Source organism: Protomyctophum bolini (genome assembly GCF_963924005.1).
Source record: "Protomyctophum bolini genome assembly, chromosome: 7".
Classification (NCBI taxonomy): Eukaryota; Metazoa; Chordata; class Actinopteri; order Myctophiformes; family Myctophidae; genus Protomyctophum; species Protomyctophum bolini.
In genome coordinates this window covers 34,328,371-34,349,241 of record NC_137868.1, presented here as the reverse complement: position 1 = coordinate 34,349,241, position 20,871 = coordinate 34,328,371, and the positions used below count along the sequence as shown (strand labels likewise).

The following is a 20,871-nucleotide window of genomic DNA, read 5'->3' as shown; positions in this document are numbered from 1 at the left end:
TTTTATAAAAAGGCCTGTAGTGTCCATATTGTTTGTTTGATTCTATTTTTTCCTCACATAAGACACATATATATTTTTATCCCACGATTTTGTAACCCATTTTTCACCCCTGTGTCAATCATCTATTGTGATCCTGGGCATCCTCCACAAAAAAGACACATAATATTTTATACATGTTGTTGTATTTCTTCAGTATTATGTAAAGCACCGTGTTAGCCTGAGTTTATAAATAAAGACAACAAACACACATCTTACAGTACAGCCTCAATAACAAAGTGTGAAGGGGAAAATAATATGCGCTTGTCTCTGAAATTCTTATGGAACATGTCAGACTCTATTTAAATAATGCTAACCGGGCATCAAGTTGTGAAAGAACATAATGATTAATGCTTCAGTTTCATAAGAATATGTTTCACCTAATTACCATGATTAATCTAAACGGAGGATGCACGTTCATTTAAGCTTGAAATTCGACAACCCATTTCTCTTCCCACGTGCCTCTTTTGACCTGATTGTCCCCTAGTGCAGAAGATATTTGTTTGTAGAGTCCATAATTACAGATTTACACATTGGTTTGATGAAGGGAGCCTGTTTTTCATCAACTGAACCAACATTTGGATTCTCTACTTTCACTGTACTGTAGTATGTGATACAGTTATGAGTTATCAGTGATACAGCACATCTCATTTCTCAATTTTCGCAGTTACTCTATAAAATACAACATTATTGTCACTTAACTGGTTTACAGTTGTAAAGAAGTTAGTTTTGCGCAACCTCCATCATTTTGTTGTTTTTTTCAGAAAGGAATTAAGACAAAGAAAATGGAGGAGGGACAGGGAAAGCAGGGAGAAAACTCAAACATTAAAGAATCATGTTAAAGAGAAAGAAATCAGGATTTGCATACAGTTTGCCACTCGACAGACAAATCCCCCACCCATTTTTATCTCCCCATTCATTCCTCACAAAACTGGACTTATGTCGGACTAAAAGGTTTAAACAAAAATGACTCGGTCATAATTACCAGCTGCAGCAAGCTCTCGTTTATGAAAGAATAATCAATATGAATAATCACTTTGTGTGCCGCAGCCTCTGCCTCAGCTTACGGCTTCACGTTGCAGCATTCAAAGAATGCAGCCAATATGGATTCACGTCGCAGCGTATCAGAGTATGCAGCCAATACGGATTCACGTTGCAGCATTCAGAGTATGCAGCCAATACGGATTCACGTTGCAGCGTTCAGAGTATGCAGCCAATACGGATTCACGTTGCAGCGTTCAGAGTATGCAGCCAATACGGATTCACGTTGCGACGTATCAGAGTATGGGTTTTATGGGCAAGTCTCCCATTGGCTTAGAGGCAGCCGATCATCAAAATGTCTCCACTGCGGTCGCTAGTAAAGTCACTCTAGCAGTACACTAATGCAAAGGCTTTGTTCTTCTCTTGCTCTGTTCTTGACTTCTGCAGGACTCAGATGGACCGTCCAGACCAGAAGCTGCTCATCCTCCAGTGTTCTCGGCCCTGCGCCAGTCCAGAGTGGTGTCATCCACCTCCGAGGAGGAAGAGGCCCTTACAGAGAAGTTCCTCAAGATCAACTGCAAGTACATCACAGACGGCAAGGTGAGCCATTATCATGGGTGTGTGTTTGTGCGTGTGCGCCCGAGTGTGCACGTGAGTGCGTGCATGCATACACATTGCGTGTACAGTGCATGTGCCCATGTAGCCTGCTGTCTGACTCTTAGACAACACTGCTCCATGGTATTGAGCCACAGTTGATTTAGTGTCATTGGCTCCAAATGAAAACATTGTTGTGGTCAGTGCTGCTATAGTCAATAACCTCTCTTTGATGTAGTCAGGAATCACTCAAATGGATGTTGAATGTAGCCTCTAGTTGTTTTAGTTTTGTAAGTCCTAATGTTCCTTGATTCATATGTTTTGGGTTGCATAGAACATCTCGTCGTAACATCAGTAGGCTGTGTCAGTTGAATCATTCCTTTGCCTGTACTTCTTCAGCTTTCTGTCCTTATCTCACTCTCTACTTTCCCGGCCTTCCTTCCTTCCTTCCTTCCTTCCTTCTCTCTCAGGGTGCTGTGAGCGGTGTTCTGCTAGTGACACCCAACAACATCATGTTCGACCCTCACAGGATGGACCCCCTGGTGCAGGCCCACGGCTGTGAGGAGTACGGCATCATGTGTCCTCTGGAAGAGGTCCAGTCCGCTGCCATCTGCAAGGAGATCACCGACTCCAAGATCAGAGGCAGCTTGCCAGAGTAAGAAAGAATGGCCCCAATGGTATTATTCATTCAGGTGTAAAGCAGTTCCTCTTGGTGTGGGGGAGCAGCAGTCAGCAAGAATGCAGAATATGTGACTCTGCAATTATTGAACTAAGACAACATCAAACTCTGTACTTAAAGGTTATGTCTCAGTTTAATTACCGGAAATGCACCTCTAGCCATTTGCTCCTGTTCCCAAGCCTGACTGAGATGCCATCAGCAGCCAAAGCAGTTTGAATTATTATTTCCACCCAAAAATTTAAGGAAGTGGCATTCATGCTGAGGTTAATGAATTAAGCTTTCACCCTCCTATGTTCCAACATCTCACCCATAGTCTTTTTATGCATAAATAACTGTACACTTAAAGCCTCTGATGCTGCCTCCCAGAGATCCACTTTGGCATTGCATTTGAGTGTTGCCCACGGAGCCATTATCTTGATAGCAAACGTTTATTGGCAGTTCAGCTGTTTTATTTCAGCTGTGTTCCAGGCTCTTTCTCTTCTCTCTCTCTCTCTCTCTCTCTCTCTCTCTCTCTCTCTCTCTCTCTCTCTCTCTCTCTCTCGTGCTCTCTCTCTCTCGTGCTCTCTCTCTCTCTCTCTCTCTCTCTCTCTCTCGCTCTCTCTTTCTAGCTCTCTTTCTCATCCTCCGTTTCTCACTCTCATCTGAACAACAAGTGCCTGTTTCACAGCAGTGTACCAGTGAGTGGGTGTCGTTAGAGACATGCTCGACTGTCGGCTGGGAATCCTTTTTTGAACCCATAGTTTGCTCCTTTTCAGGCATTTTGCCTCGCCTGTCTGTCTGCACATGACGTCATTTGCGACGTTCAGGTGTGACAAATCGAAAGTAAACCAATACATCTTCCCATTTCTTAACTCGTAACTTGAGTGCTAACTAGAGTGCTGGAGCTGCCATTGTGCATAATAAGACATTTGGAAATCAATCATTATATCATGCAAACATTGATAATTCATATGCCATAATTGCACTTGTTCTCTCTCCCTGCTGTTGTTTACAGTGACCTGGAGCCTCTTCCAGCTGAGAGACATCCCTCGCAGCAGAGGGAGGCAGAGCAGCGCCTGAGGGACGTGGGGGCCAACGACGGTGGCAGCACAGCCCCGCGCAGCACCGAAGGCTCTGTCTCTGAAGACGTGTTCACCGAGACAGAGCTCTCACCCATCCGGGAAGAAGAGCAGGCGAGCACGGAGGATCTCCGACTGGACAAGTCCTCCGGCGCCTCCACAGAGTCCGTACAGACAGTCACCCAGGTCGAAGCCTCCGGCACCCGGCCCCAGGCCCTGTCGAGCGCCTCGGGCAGTGCACGTGGGTCAGTTAGCCAGCCAGAGGAGCCTGACACAGTGAACGCCTCTGCCACAGCGAAGGACAATCCACCCAACACTGCCAGTGATAACCAGAGTCAGTCTCCAATGGGGTCTAAGCAGCACAGTGTAGAGAAGCCACCAAGCACACCCACCACCACCAGCAGCAGCAGCAGCAGCAGCAGCAGCAGCAGTACTAGCCACACTCAGGGCCCCAGCAGTAGCGCCTCTTGCCCAGGGTCCCAAAGCTCAGCCACCCCTGGTGCCACAGACCCCTCGGTCTCAGCCAGCCCAGAAGGGGCCGCCAAGGAGGAGACAGAAGAGTCAAAAACAGACACTATGCAACAAGCCGAGGAGCAAAAGGAGAATGTAGAGGAGGTGCAGAAGGAGGGCATGCAGAGCTCCGCAGAAGGTAGACACATGCCCGTCTCCGTACATCTATGTCAACTCAGAGAAGCAGTCAGTGTGCATGTTTAAAAAGTTGACTATATATGTTCTTTTTTGTCATTTAGGGTCTCCTTTTTTGGCAGTAACACTCAGGAAAACTTGACATCTCTTATCCCCTTTCAAAACAATTTGGCTGGAAAACATACGACCTGCAGGATAAGTGAGGGTCTGGAATAGCATCTTTCAGCTCTGCGGCTCAACCACGTATTCAAAGCAAAGTTTAGCCTCTCCGACTGCTTCTTGAATGAACTGTCTCCTGTTAGGTCACGATAACCTTTATGTTGCAACTACGCACCTCAGCCCTAGTAATTGGAATGAAAAAAGGAGAGGAAATCACATTCTGACTGTTATTATCACCTTAGCGGTGCGAGCTGGGCATTATGGGCCTCTTATACAAGCTCTTTGATCTTGGCCACTTGTGGTCTGGGCCACATGCTCTCCTCCAGGCGATAAGCCAAAGCCCATCAAACACAACAACACAAATACATACCTAACGCCTGAGGGGGAAGCATAGTGGCGATTAGAGCCGACATCAAAAACCCCTTCTGAGGGAGCATTCAAACAGTTAACTGTTTATATTTTACAGCCTTCCCTCCAGATGTGGGGTTTTTCGTTCTCATGTGTATTTCAGTAAATACAGAATTCCTGCAACTGTTTGTTGCCATGCTGTGTTTAAGTTCAATTGCTATCTGTCTTCTTATCTGAGGAAAAAAGTCTAAATGTCGGTATGGTTGCTGCGATATCTGTCTTATCCGATGAAAAAGTCAATGTTTGTATGACATTGACTTCCACATAATGGCTTGTACTTGCACACACTGTGTGCTAGAAAATACCCCTCTTCCCACAATGAGAAAGAGAGCTAGATCTGAACTCCTCTTCATCATTATCCCACAGAGAGCTGTGCTGAAACAGTAGTTCATATTCACGGACATCTCAGCAGGGCTGCCCTTTATTCTCCACACATTAGCTCAGCCCACACAGGCAACGGGAGAAACTTCAAAAACAAGCTGCACTACATACCCAATGAATGCACTTTGAACATTTAATTTGTCCCACTGAGCACAGTTGTCTAAGTAGATTAATATATATTGTGCCCATCATTGTGGCTTTTTATGCAGCGCTGTCCAGCCAAAGGCTCAGGATGTTTCCCAGTGTTGTGTCACTGACAATGAGATCCTTTTCCCTCTAATGCTCCTATGATAATGTACCAGGGGCATAAGACTTTGTGGCACGTTCAATTAGGGTCTGTTATTCCACTTATGTCTGTCATCTGCTCTCTTTCTGCTACAAAATCACTAATGCCAGTTGAAGTTACCAGTAAACGGGAGGAAGAAAATTAGGTCACATAAATACGTAACACATCACGAGGAGCGTTTATTAAGAAGATGGGGTTTACATTTACTATTTCCAAATTTGCAGTTGTATGTCGTTGATGAAAATGAAATGAACTTAAAAGAAAAACAACAACATACAGTGTCTTCTTAGTAAGGTGTTGGGCCATTACAAGTTGCCAGAATGGAACTCTACTGGGAGGATGGCACAACATTCTAACAAACGATAGTCCCCTTTTTGGTGTTTTGATCATGGTGGAAATTGTTTTCACACGGTCCAAAACATAGGTATTCAATTGTGCTGAGATCTTAGGCATATACTAGACTAGACAGACAGACAGATCTACAGTATGTATATTCAATTCAATTCAATTCAATTTTATTATAGTGTCAAATCACAACAAGTTGTCTCAAGACACTTTACAACCAACAAAGATCCACCCAGAGCAAGCAACATTGCGACAATGGTAACGAAAAACTCCCCTTTAGGAAGGAACGTCAGGCAGAACCCGACTCTAGGGTGGGCGGCCATCTGCCTCGACCGTGTATAGATCTACTTGACGCAGGATTTGGGCTTAGCGGGGTAGCTTCAGGACCAAGACCGTTTTACACTACTGGGGTTGCAGCTGAAAGAAAGCCTAAATTAAATAAACTATTCATATTTTATTTGTTATTTCATGGAATGCTCTGATCTACTTGGGCCCTAATGATGGAGCAGATATATTATAAGTCTATCAAGTTACACATTAACACAGTTAGCAATTCTTTGCCAGCTGAATTTGGCAGCTGCGACCAAGTTGGTTTTAGCCTGGATTATGTTTGTATTTGTCTAATATTAGTTTTCCACTATAGTTTTGTCTGTGAAATTAGACACTCTACTGTCGGTAGAATTGTCCATGTTTGCCATTGGTCGTATGCTGCAAACACCGGCCCTTTTATGTCCCTTTATGCAGTCCACCTGTATGATAGTTTATCGGCATTCGTATCTCCTTTACTCAAATCTTTCCTACAATGTGTCACTCAGCTCAGCTGTACATGTGTAATGCCTGGGATTCTAACACGGGTCTCCCGCATGGAAAGATCAACATCTCAACCACTAGGCTAAACGGGAATATCCCCTTGGCCGGCGGAGATAATTAGGCTTTTGGTCATCAGGCAGAGGCTCTGAGCCACTACTGCTACATGAAAGTAAAAATAGTATCAAACAGTTATTGTGTTTTTAGCTCACATGCTGCAAACACAGTTCAGTTTTACCTTATGAGTATTTCTGTTTTCTTACGCAGGGCCTGTGGAGAGGCGGAAGCACCGGACCCACAAGTTCCTGTGTCTGCGGGTGGGGAAACCCATGAAGAAGACCTTTATTTCCAATGCCACCGCCTCCATGCAGCAGTACGCGCAGCGGGGCAAGAAGCATGAGTACTGGTTTTCAGTGCCACAGGAGAGGTCAGACCTTTGCTTAAGCCTCCCGCCAGACTTTGGCAAATGCGTTGAATATCTTGATGGTTTCAGTGGTTTCATTAAATCCTCTAGTTTTCTGAAATAAATATTTTCACAATTTTTCAAAAATAGCAGACCTACAAGAAAATAGACCTACAGAAAGTAGCAGATCTACAAGCTCATAGCGCGCCACTATGAGCTTGTAGATCTGCTATTTTTCAATAGCTAAATTATAACATAATGTTTAAAACACCAAAAGGGGTTCCCGCCCAAAATGGACCATTTTGGGCAAAAAAACCATGTGCAGTATATGGACAAACCTTTTCAAATATGTTAGATCTGTTTGGTCAGACCACCACCCAAATTCTGTACTTTTTACTCCACTACAATTATTTGACAGCTTTGAGGCCAATACATGCTCCTTCCGACGTCAGAACAAATGACCGGTTCGGACAGGCTAGTTCAAAGAGTCGGGACATCTGGCGGTGCACAAGTTCTGAGACCACCATCATAAGTTCGCAATGGCGTCAGTTTGCAGTTGAAGAACGTTTGGACCTCGGGACGTTTGCAGATTTAGATGAATACAAAAACATACATTAAACACCCAATTTTATATTTCAAGTATATTTTGATCAAGTAAGATTTCCAATATGGGATTTGTACTACAGTAAAGAGTATTTCTACATTGTAGTATTGCTACTTCACCTGACATCTACTCCACCACTGGGTCAGACTCCCTCTTGCTGTGCCTCTGTCCATGTCTACTGAGCTACCACCATTGCACAGCAGAGTGATTTATTATTCATTGACTCTGCAGGGAAACAGGCAGACGCCCAGTTCTTGGGCACACAGAGCACATCGTCGCAGTCGGGCTGATCCAAAACTATACTTGTCAAGAAATTGACAAAATAACCGGGACCAAAGTAGTTATTATTTAGTCACAAGCTCTTATTAATACGTTTCATTGGTTAAATATTTATAAAACTTACTGTCAGACGTAACCACATTAACTTTCACAGTGAAAGTAGCAGATCTACAAGCTCACAATGCGTTGCAATGCGTCACTTGCACATAGGTTATTTTAACTACGTTTCTGTGTCACTCTTGTACAATTACAAGAATTGCAAGAAGAGCATTTAAAACAATGGTATGCAACCTTTCCCCCCCAATGAGAAACATGTGAACTCTCTCCGCTTTTTTAATTTGTGTTTTTGTTTATCTAAATGAATTGTATCAATAGGCCCGACTGCCCCCAACCACCAACTCGGATTTAAACTTGAATGCTGAGTTGGCAGGTTATCAGTATCATAATTATTTTATCACTGAAGGTGGCTCAAACCAAGGAAACATGGTACTTCGATGCGTTGTTTTAGTGAATTAATCCTGATTGCACCAATAGGTAAATTTAATTTGGATTTAGTTCAAACTTAAAATGAAATATTCTGAGAAAGCCGTTTTATTTGAGGCTGTGCTGGAATTGGTTTGACGAGGCTTAGTCATGGGTTCCTGGATCCAACACAGTGCTGTCTCTGTCCCTCTTTTCAGAGAAAGGGCGGCTAATCAGGAAGCTGAATCTGATCAGTTGTTTAACCAGTCCTTGAACTGCACAGTGTCCCTTCTGTATATGTACAGGTTGCACATGGCAAGTTAAGGCTAATTTATACTTTGTGACAAAAACAAGGTATTTTCAGCTGGACAAAGTGTTGACGCATCAACAACACACACCCTCCTGTCTCATGACGGCTAATCACATTTGAATCGGGGAAATAGCAGGCATGCTTACCTGCATGCTTTTGTCGTTGGTTATGGAATGTGTTTACTGCAGTGGGAACAATGGTTGTTCAAAGATAAATTCTACAAAACTAATTATGCAGTGGATTTGAAATGCAAACGCCTGGGTCAGGTATCTTCCTGTTTTTAGTTTTTAGTTTTTTTGTTACCATCCATGTGTAAAATTAATTTAATAATTTTTCATTATTTCTAGGCTTCTGGAGCAAATGAAGGTGTGAGCAAACTAATTGCAAACCGTTTTCAGGCATACCGCCCTCTGACATTCTCCTACTTTTCTCCAGACACTGTTCTCTGTGGCCTGACCTAGATGACAGGCGACCCGCATGATGTGTAAAGTGTCCTCACTATTGTGTGGGAGAGCAGCAAGGGAGCAGAATGAACCATATATAACTAATATAAGCTATAATGATATTGAAAAGCTCTCTGCCACAATTCCTCACCTCTCATCTAGAATGTTCACAGCATAATGTTCTCTTTTGACACAAACACATACCCTATATTCACAATGTATAGATCAGACCTATACACTACCCCTATGCACCCTTAATAATAATAATAATAATAGCTCAGATTTATATAGCGCTTTTCTAAATACCCAAAGCGCTTAACCCATTCTGAACGGAACCCCTTTTGGTGTTATACTTTAGCTATTGAAAAATAGCAGATCTACAAGCTACGAGCTTGTAGGTCTGCTATTTTTTTAATGTGAAAATACGGCAGTCAAATCTTTGAATGTATTCTTTCCGAGCGAACATTTTTAACTAAAATCTTTGCTTCTGAGGGGTTCCTGGAACTACATATTTTCAGATTAAATTTTTGGGGTCCTTGACATGAAATATTGTACCACTGATACAGAAACATGAGGTATTTCAGAAAACTGTCAGAATTTAGAAGACATTTTCAAAATTTTCGATGTCAGGCCTAAATGGGTTAAGCACCATGGACAGTGACACTGTCGCAAAACACACCATCCAAGTTTGATCCATTATGAATTATAAAGCAATTTTTAACTTGGAGATGTAGGCATTGACTTTAGAAAATGGGCAATAACAATAAATCCTGCGGGCTAATCTCTCTACCTCTTTCTCTCTCTATGACTGTGCCCTTTCCCAAGCCTATCAAACGACTCTAATTCAGAGACTTTGAAGGACAAAAACTGTTCAGAATTACATGCAGGATAATGAACTTGCAAAGCAAGTGTGTGATAGGCAGTGAAAACCCAGACACTTACATTTCAAATCCTAACCTTTGCCTGGTGATAAAAAACAAAATGAACAGTCAGACTTTGTGGATTACATTTTAATGACAGAAATCAGTCCAATTATTCCATTATTATATATAGACGATCAAGTCTAAAACCCACTTCACAACAGCATTGTCATGAGTCAAGACGCTGGCACGTTCTGATTGAGTAGCGATTGTCAGTGCAAAGTCTATGGAGACTAGCATCTTGATGCTTTTCCACAGTGCCGGGACGCTCTACAGCAGAAAGCGTAGCGTCAAAGCTGAACTTTGACCCTAATCAGAGCATGCTGTGCTCTGAAGTAGGAATGGAGTAGGCACACACCGAGAACCACTTCATACAACAGAAATGCATGGTGTATAGAAGTTGCAATTGTCAAGGTTTTTAACTAGTATCTGTAGATGTTGAATGAATGAAGATTGAGCAACTACAATGCACATTTACTGACTAAAATACTGTAAACAAATAGATTATGAACAAGCTGCCGGAGGATAGATCGCACGTCTCTACTTCTTTTTATCCACCTATGGAGCTCTGTTGCTGGGCAGAGGAGTGGCTTGTCTGCTCGGAGCAACCAGTGCTCTCGTTGGACCCCACAGTCGCAACTAGCTAGCTAGCAGCTGTATATATCTGCTGTCGGGAGGAAACCTCATAACTCCATTTTTCAGAAAATAAATAAAACCTTATATTTTTAAAACAAAGCAATACAGCCTCATCGAAGTTGGTGTTGTAACTTTATATATTGTCAATTACTTCCATGAGAGGGGGAGAGGTGGTGGAGTTAGTTGCTTTAGCAGACATTTTGAGGGTCCAATGGAGTTGAGAGGTTTTGTCCAAAGCCCTTTTTACTACTTTCCATTGGTTCAATATTTTCGAAACAAAACACAGACGTAAAGGGTGTTCAATAGCACAAAAAAACCCCCTCAAAAATGTAATTATGAGGTTTCCTCCCGACAGCAACGATATGTTAAATTAATGATACTGGGCATGATGGCACATTTAATGCCTAAAATATATTAATTGTTTACACACAAATGAGACGGGCTTCGAGTGCCTGCATTTGTCCTGCCTGTGTCTGACTGTGTGCTTTGCTGTCGGGTTGGTACAGCTGGCCACTTTGATCCGCTGAGCACCAGGGCTCTTGCTGGTCGTGGAGGACTAGACACATATTCGCTTGACACATTGCAGTTGACATAAACAAACTGCCGAATGCACATAGTGAATATAAAAGTTTTAAACTAGCAGCCTTGTATACAGTAGCTGTCCGAACAGCACACCAGTTGCTCTGCCCCTAGTTCCCCACCAGGAGAGCTGATAAGCACAGAGGAGAAGTGGAAAGAATCATTAATGCATCTCTGGAAGCTCGTTTGTGAACAACCCATTTTTTAGACTATAAATAGGTCACATAGTTGCTCAATGTAGATTCATTTCCCATATATAGCTGCTAGTTTAAATTTAGAGTGGTGGACTACTGTCAACACTCCTGGTGAGAATTAGGTGTAACACTGATCTGCGTTGTGGAATGGGCATGCTTCAAACTCATGGTATCGGCGGCACTGGGAGCAGGAGATGAAGACAAACGCTCTGACCTTTTGAAAACGCTCCACACTTAATTCACAATCTGCCCACACCGCTCCCTGTTCCGCTCCCATGCTCTGATTGCTGCCTGTTCTTCCCATAGAACAGTATGCATCATGATAGTTTTGTCTTAAAAGGGGTTATTTTCCACACATTATTCTACACCTGCAAAATGCGTTATAGCACAAAAAGTGAAAAAGAATAATGAATTATGATTTTTTTTTAATGGTGATGCTGATCCATCCATCCAAACTGCTGGCTGGATTATCATGGAATTTGCTGGGCACACATGGGAATTCCCAATGAACCCTAAATATTGAAGTGCCCCAGGACCTTTTCTCTTGAGCAAATTGAAGCCCACATTGTCAGATTTGCAGAAAGGATATATCATAAGCATATAGGCAGATTACGCAATGAACCCTACTGATTTTGGTGACCCCATGACCTTTCCTAAATTTCCTCTAGTGCCACCCTTTGACCTAATTTCTGACTGGGTGTAAGGAGTAATGGAAGAATTTTGGATGAACCTTTCTGCTATTTCTTATGATTTGTTCTTTCTTTTTTTATAATACAGCATTTTGGAATTGAACTTTGAACTTTCACCTTTTGTCTCCCTCCCCAGGTCAGAGCACCTGTATGTGTTCTTCATTCAGTGGAGTCCGGATATGTATGGCGAGGGGGCTAGGGGGGAGGGACGGGAGCCCGGCTTTAAGGTTGTCAAGAAAAATGAGGAGTCGGAGACAGCTGATGAGCCCATCACTGATATCAATGTCAAGGACTGGGAGGTAGGCCAACACTCAACTACTATACAAATTGTCTGTTGACTCTGTATGTGCAACTCACTGTCGTCTTTGAGCTGGTTTCACAGACCCAGATTATGTCTCTGGAAAAAAATTATTCAAGGACCCCAATTTGGAGGGTCTGAAGTGTTTGAAGACATGTACCACATAGGCTTTGATGCCTGATAGCATGCACCGAGTTCGATTCACGAGCCCGGCAGTACCCAAGTTTGTATGGGGCCACGTACCCCGATAATTTACAGAACTTAAGTGTCCGTTAAGTGAACTATGAATCGGGACCCGACTTTGAGAACCACTGGAGAAAAATAAATCTTTCAATTATATATCACAGGCATAAGAGCAAAATGACCACTGTGTGAATATGGTCAATGGAGTTCTCTGTTGGAACCGACATTTGAATTCTTGTCTGTAAAACCAGTCTCTCATGTTTTATGTTTTTATGTTATGGCTTGGTGCATTACTATGTGTAATGTTGAATAGGCCTATTGTGAACTTGTCTAGAGATGAATTATAGTCACTTGATTTGCTTTTGTGATTTTATGTGAAGTGAATTGAAACTGTGTTGTGCTTATCTTTGCTTTTATTCCATCATAATTTCATGATTACTGTTGACACGCTTCAGTTATTTAATGCGCAGTATTTATTTTTCACATAATGTTTCTTTATTTTATTGTCAAATTTTATGTCAATTTTGTGTTACAATTGTTGTGAAATTTGTGTTTCCTTTGCTTGGAAATGCTGCCTTATCACTCTAGACACAGCCAAAGTGTTTTGCATGTTTGTGTAATTTGTGTCTCCTCTTGAGTGGGTGTTTTGTAGTGTTGTCATGTGAGCATTATTTTTATTGGTCAAGCCATTGGCAAAATATTTTGCTAGACGGCCATGATTGTTCAACATGCAGACAAGGAAAGATACTGCATTGTATACCAAACTGGTATGTTTTCTAGTAGTTGGGCATTTATTTTATTGTAGTTATAACCTTTCCAGTATGCCAAAGTAGCTTAAAAAGTGGCTTCATAGCCACTTTTAATAAGTTTAATAGGTTAATAGGTTAATATAACTGGCAAGTGACTGAGTTTGTGAGGGAAAAGAACAGGACAATTGTAGGTCTGTAGCCAAATAGACCTGTATGTACAGTACACTCTCAAGGTTATGGGGTCCCTGAAATAAAAATAAAAAAAGGTTTGAGAACCCCTGGGTTAAAGTAACTTGTAAGAGGAACAGTTAGTTCTGAACTTATTGTATAAGTGAAGGATGCTGTATTTTATACAAGATGGCTTGTTTGTTTGTTTACTTGCCTTCGGCAAACCCTGTGAGGATAATTTGAGACTGTGCAAGCCGTGGCCTGAATGTAAATGAATGATGTAGGAAACCAAGTGATTTGTTTGTCCTGGGTCTCAATGTCCAACAGGAGCCTACATGATCCCTGACATTTAAATAACTTCAACAGCTGCTTTACTTTGACCCTAAACATTAGATGTTGTGCTTCACTTGACGACTTTGTCTCATATTCATTTTATTTGGGCTCATTATTATTATTATAAATATTAAATTCACAAGGATTTTGACCCTTGGTCGGACCCCGGGTCAGATTTAGAGTCAAGTGCCATGTTTTCATTTTCGTGATAGTCAGTGTGCCATATATAATTATGACACCACATAAAAATTAAATATTCCCAGCTGATTTTGATAGTCCATAGGATACACACAACAACCTTAGAAATATTTTCTTTCACATCAGGATGTAATGATCATTACACTCAGAGCAATAACCCACCTACTGTATCTCCGAGACTCCCTCCCCAGTCATGAGTTAGGAGTTTGAATGAATGTACAATTATGTGCAGGATGTAATTTGTAGATGTGAGTGGACTTCATTTAACGGATTATACTTCTCTCTCATACACTTATGCCAGTGTGCCTCCACTGTGCCAATGTTGGCACCCGGTCCCGAGCCTAAGGTTGCCTAGTAGTATGCCACAGCCTACCCCTGGTCTAGTAGTCTGTCAGTGTTCCTGTGCCTTTAACCTCCCCCTGATCACAGCGCAGAAGCCCTTTGGCTTCTCGTCCAATAGGGAGCCGGCTTCCCTCTGGTCCCGTACGCTCATTGGCCTTCAGCACTGCCACTCAAAGCATACGAAGGAGGGAGGAGAGTGGAGGAGAGAGAGACCCTGCTGGGGGAAAAATGTTTCTATAATAGTCAATGAGCTGGCCAAATCTGTCCACTCCAGTGTCAACTTGTCTCGGGGCAATACTGGAATTACTTCAAGAATCTGTGATGAGACTTTACGACTGTGCCCTCACCCAGAAAGCAAGAGATGTTTTCTAGAAGGGTGAAGGATCAAGAGAAGCAACTGACCCCGAAGTATACCTATGTATGTTGTTATCACTCTCTAACGCTGTGCGATGTGGTGTGGTGCGTTTGTGTAGTCGGGGCTTTGGTGTTGTTAGCAACACAGGCTAGTAGTTAGCTTGCTGGCTAACTAGCCTTGTTAGCCGGTCTCATGTTTTGTGGCTTTGTGATTGAACAAAGTGGCCAGTGTTGTGTCAGCATCTGGGCATCCAAGGTCTGGACGTCTTGCCTCTGTTCTGAGACTCTTTGACATCATGCATTTGCCTGACTGTGGCTTTGTAGACTGTTGTGGAAGTTTTGTGAAGGGGCAACTGCTAGCTATAGTACATACCTTTTAAATGTCATTTCCACTGAACAGTTTTAGAACTGGTAGAGCTGGTATAACTGCTGAGGAAGTGACTCTACTAGCCAACTACTGTATGACATAGTTATACGCAGATGCTGTTTTGTTTCCAGCCAAACAATTATCCTTTTAAAAGGAAAACCTTTTTCTTCTGTAAACTATTTAACATGGGATTGGAAGCTTAGCTAAGGTAACATTAGGTTACTTAGCTAGCTTACTCGTTTTCAGTGGACAACACATAAAGTGCTTTCAGCCTGGGGGTGAAGTGAGGCGCAGGTGCATTTTTCATGAGGACTATAGTTTACCCTCACTGCTGCATTATTGAGAGATGTAAAGAGGCAGCTTGTTTGTGGAAAGGTTACTTACACCAACCACAGCCAGGGAAGCAAAGATTAATTAAACTGTGGAATAATTAAAAGCTTGTGTGTGTGTGTGTGTGTGTGTGTGTGTGTGTGTGTGTGTGTGTGTGTGTGTGTGTGTGTGGGAAGAGAGATTGTCTCTCTAGATGTAAAGAAAGTGGCAGCTCTATTGATGACGGCCTGTATGCACATGGCTAAGAACATCATGACTGTTTTCAGTGTTTTGTGTCAGTTATAGTATTACCACCACACGGGGAGTGGGTTAAGGGCATTTTGACAGCTATTATTGCTGTCAGAGTGCCAGATGCATACTACTAGCCTTAATAAACAGCCAGTCTATGGCATGTTTGAAGGATGTTTAAATTGAAGGATGCCACCCTGAGTTGTAATTTTTTGGCATAAATCTGAGCTAACTTCTCAGTTAAGTAGTCTCTGAATCAAGGACACCCTATACTGGTATACTTGCAAAGCAAGTGTAAAGATTGACCTGTGATGGTCCAGTGTGGTTGCACTTTGTCGTTAGTAGTGTGGTTTGCCGTCTTGCAAGTCTATTATAACATCCACTGATGGTGATGTTAAACATTATGATTACACAAACATGCAAAATGCTTAATCGTTGTTCAAATATTACACCTGCCAACAACACGTGGCACAGTCCCTAACTCTATCCTTTAACTTTAACCCAAATTAATATCGGTGCACTCCAATTTCAAATGTACCACCCCACCCTGTGCGCATCTCTCATTCTGCTGCTCAACCAACCTTTCTCCCCCATGGCCAACAGCAGAAACGGCAGAGTTTTATGTTCCTCCTGTCCCTTTCTTTGTACTACCAGGTAGTGTCTCTGGCTGAGTACCACCGTCGGATCGATGCGCTAAACAGCGAGGATCTTCGCTCGCTCTGCAAACGGCTCCAGGTGCCCTGCCCAGCCCTCTGTCCCCCTCTTTATGCTCTGCTGTGACTCAACCTGCTGCCACCACCCTTACGCTCCCCTTTAGCCCTAATTTATGCCTCGACTTTGACTTTTCTAATACTTTATGTTTTACAACTGAAAAGTGTTGATGCGACTCACAGCTATAGTTTTTCCAGCTGAAAATATATCATTTTGGTCGAGCAATGTGTCGAATGACTCTATTTCACGGAAGCATAATTTAGCCTTCAAGCATTGTAGTGAAGGACAGCAGGCGCTGTCACATAAAAACCTTAAACTCCATGTTACGATTACTTTAATTGAAATCTTACATGGTCTTAAGTACAGTTAATGACACCAGGGTCCTCATTTAAAATTCCCGAAGACCAGAACCTGAAAACAAAGCTGTCATTTTGTTTTTTTGGCCTCAGTCATCTCAGAAATTTTGAGGTTTTGGAGATGTGAGGTTTGGATCTGACAGCAGCTTAGTCAGGCTATTATTGTTTATTTGTTTTAGACCCCCGGCCATGGTGTGCAAGTGCTATACTTGATCAGTCTGGTGTTCAGTGAGTGACTAGACTTCCCATTCATTATTGTTTGTTGACTACTTAGTATTTGAGTGTTTACTTGGGAAACACCTTTTTCTAGATAAGATTGAGCTTATCTCATCTGCACTCACTTTACCTTAAAGACGATAGATCTCTGGTGTGGAAATGAGCAGTGGATATTGGTGAGAGAGATGGGAGGCATTAGAGGGATGGTGTGTGGGTGGGAGGACGGAAGTGAAACTCCGTTGACTGGGTGAAGGATAGTTTTATGAAGACAATGCCGGTAGGCTCATTTCAACGAGGACCGTAACATGAGAGCCATCCTGGCCACCAGTGGTGAAGTGATCCACAATCGGCCCCTGTAGGGGAGAAGGATAAACAACCCAAACAAATCCGCTGGCAGGGGGAAATCTCAAACACTGGAATCCAAATTATTCATTGGGTTGGTTTTCCTATTCACCCTGCATTGTCCCCTGCCAGACCTCAGCGTGACCACGGTTATGGCCCTGCCAATCCTCCTGGCATTGGAGTGCAATTCTACGACTGACAGTGTTTTAAGTATTTTTGGATGAAAGTTATTGGAAAAATGTTAAATGTTAGAACCACGGCCACATTTTGGGGTCTTAAACCATAAATGTTCTTATTAAAAAACAGATTTAACTTGTAGGCTAAACTAAATAGGCAAAAATAAATATAAAACACATGCTCACATACAGTACATGTGATGTTTTGTGTGCTTGTAGATCTAGCTTTGACATTTGAAAGGTTTTGAAAATGCTCAAGGTACGCCAATGTGGTTGAAAATCAGGACAATTGCTGATACTGATGACGTCATAAAAAAAAGTCAAATATATATTAGTGGGACTGACATATTGGTTTGGCTGTAGTTTCTATACTTTTCTCCTTACATTGGATTGCTTTCGTTTACCCTTTCCATTTATACTCCTCCTTGTAGTAGCCTAGAGTTGGAGTTGTGTTATCTGCTTCTTCTATTATATTCTGTTCTGTAATACTACAATTGATAGATTTTGGGCAGTTCCAGATTTGAGATTCTAGCTTGCTCATCGTGGCTGCTGTAACCTTTTACAATTAGACTGTAGGGCATATGAGGCCTACCCTACTGTAAGTAGATGCTCTCTGCGAAACTTATATGACGGCGCTTCCCCCACTACTGTACAGGCACCTCTGACAACTGTTTGTGCTTATAGATCACCACCAAGGAGGAAGAGAACTCCAAACATGGCACGTCCATCAAGACGGAGCTGGAACCCGAGACATTTAAACCCAACCTTAGCGAACCCAGCGACCTCCTGGAGGCAGACCAGATAGAGAAGGTATCATCACATCTTGGTCCACATGTACATACACTAATGTGACATTTTTAACACTCTTTTATTGAGGTCTTAATGCAGAAAATGTGTTGGTGGCTGCATGTCGTGACTGGTAAGCACTGGTAATGTACGACTGTCCCTTTCTTTACTTTACAGTACTGGTACATACTCAGCCGAAGGGCAAAAATGTGCCGTTTTACTTGCAAATAAGCCATCCAGAAACAGCCTATGAGCCTAAGCCGTCTTTCTAAAATCCCTGGCCTTGCTTCCCCACTGTTCATGTACCTTACACAATGATTGAATGAATGCAGTGTTATCATATGACTTCATGATCTGTCCAGCTCCTTCCCATTAGGCAGCTGTTGATTTGATTGTGAAGGGACTTTCTGCCAAGCACACACCTTACCTTGTTATGCTGTTGACAGAAATGTACAGTCTTTAAATGATTCAACTAATTATTATCCAACTGTTGCTATTTAGTGGTTCTCTTTGAAACTGGAAATGGGAGTTTTTGCTTGTCGCTGGGGTGGGGAAATTCTGCATTCATTCGCCCAGTTGATGGCTGCTCAGATAGCCCACAGATGAGCACACGGGAGGGTGGAGTACTATTAGAGCTTATCTAGTGTAGAGTGTAGACTCTCTACCTCAGCTACTGCTCCGTGATCCTAGAAAGAGTGCTGGGTTTGAGTTGATGCTAGACAATGCTGCTTCTCTGTTCACATCACTACATGTGTGTGAAAAGAATGCTAAGGCTATGTTAATCATTTTATTTGCTTATATTAAAATACTAATTTGCATGTAGAGAAAGCGTTGACTTGGTGTTCCCTTTTAAAGGGGAGGACTATATTGGACCACCTTTAAAATTCTAGCATTATTTTGAGAAACTAAAGGACTCAAGGAGGTCATAACAGTGTAAGCTAAAGTGACAAGCTTGTCACTTTAGGTAAGTGTTTAGTTATTGAAGGGGAATACCACTCATTTTCAATATTCAATAATGACATTTACTATGTCATTAATATACCTTAGAGTTGTTGTGTGGAAATAATTAAAAAGTCCCAGGGACATTTTATGAGGCCCACTTCAACGACGTTAGTTAGGAGTCATATTTTTCAATTTTTACAAATTGCATCATTTAACTCCCATTTCATTTTATATGGTTATAATGTGGTTATATTCATGTAGAAAACGGAAGAAGAAATGATTCTCTCAGGGTCTATCAGGGTCTATCCCTACGGGGTCTATCAGGGTCTCTCAGGGTCTAAAGATAAACTAGAATAAAAAACAGTACAGTAGTGCATCCCGTGGATGCAGAGGTTGTTGTTTTATTGCGTCTTAACTATTGGGATGCAAAATGCACCCTATTTTAATCTCTGCTAACTCATGTTACTATGATTAGGTGATGTAATGGTGATGTTAAACAAACATTAAATTATCTTTATTGCATTCAATGTTTGTTAGGGACAAGATGGCGTAAATGTTCCCTTCATTGTCAATGGCGTTTTTAAAACAAACATTGAACTAAAAACAAACATTAAACCTGTATATAGGAGGGGCTAGCGCCCCTCAAATCAGTAACATTATGAAGTACATCTTTGTGATGTCACTGAGATGTACTTCATAATGTTACTGATTTTTTTCAGACCTCCAGTTCTATAGGCAACACAGAATGGGGGGACTATGTACATTTACATAGTATGTGCCTAGTGGGTGTAACCAAAAGTACTTGGTGCAATTTGGCATTTCATGTCATTGAGTAGAAAAATCTGTATTATAATATACTTTATAGTATATTTAGTTTCACAATTCTTAGGGTACATAATACACAATTTTCTCTTTTAAATTGTTAAGCTTACAACATACTCTACTACTCTAGTCTACACTACAGGCTTAACATGTGAAAACACTAGGACCATTGCAGTCAGAACTGCAGCATCACTCCCAATCTTCCGCCGTAGTCTGAAAACCCACCTTTCAGACGCCATCATGGCCCGTAGCACTTACCCTACCCCCTTAGATAGTACTTTTAGTAGACTTGGATAGCATTTGATACAGACTTATAGCATGTTATGTAGAGTTGTAGACAGCACTAGAATTACATTGTATGTAGTCATAGCACTTCATAGTACATATGTATAGCATAGTATAGTATATATGTATAGTTTCATTATATAGATATTCCACTGTTACGTTCTTAGCTTACGCATGTTTCATGATAACTACTTTGTACGTGATGTATTGCCAATTTCCCATGCTTTTTGTTCTTGCTTAATGTAAATCGCTCTGGATTTACTAAATTATAAATTATTATTATATTATTATTTGCCTATTGATCTATAGATTTCCAATACACTGCTTTCCTTAATTGTGCAGAGGAATGTCCTTGCACATGCCCACTTCATAGTATTGCAGAGGTGTGCTAAGTTGGGGAGATGTCTGGTTAATGGCATGCTGTCTAGTCTGCTGAGTCTGCTTAACCAGTGCTGAACCAGTTGAAATAAGAATGAAAACTGAAAAGCATTTAGGGAAGAATTAATTAGTGTAGGAGTTAACAGAATCTAAAGGTTTTATCTTAGGTCGCCTTCACACCAGAAAGCTTTACTGCGATTAAAACGAATCCTGCGCACATTGTCGGAAAGTGTGCTTCGTTTTGGCAGGTGTGAAGCCTCATTCGAATCCTAATGCGCATCAAATAACCGCATTCTACTCCGCCAAAGAACGGGGGTTTCGCTTGGCTTCCGAACGCATTTGATTTTGATTCGGTGCAGGTGGGAATGCAATCCGCAGCAAATAAAGGAAATTAAAGCCAAACACAGTT

At 41.8% G+C, this 20,871-nt stretch overlaps 1 protein-coding gene across 6 annotated transcripts in view; it reads left to right on the top strand.

Annotated features, from left to right (window-relative positions):
- oxr1a (oxidation resistance 1a) overlaps nt 1-20,871 on the top strand; it is a 159,340-nt gene that overhangs the window by 131,298 nt on the left and 7,171 nt on the right. For 4 of the 6 annotated variants that reach the window (XM_080769114.1, XM_080769113.1, XM_080769115.1 and 1 more), the window contains 7 exons: nt 1,465-1,617; nt 2,082-2,266; nt 3,285-3,997; nt 6,647-6,806; nt 12,035-12,197; nt 16,103-16,183; nt 17,934-18,059. In XM_080769114.1, the coding sequence (XP_080625240.1) occupies nt 1,465-1,617; nt 2,082-2,266; nt 3,285-3,997; nt 6,647-6,806; nt 12,035-12,197; nt 16,103-16,183; nt 17,934-18,059 (1,581 nt within the window). Of the gene's footprint in view, nt 1-1,464; nt 1,618-2,081; nt 2,267-3,284; nt 3,998-6,646; nt 6,807-12,034; nt 12,198-14,382; nt 14,588-16,102; nt 16,184-17,933; nt 18,060-20,871 lie in introns of those variants that run through there. The other 2 variants (XM_080769116.1, XM_080769118.1) reach the window with 2 other exon arrangements.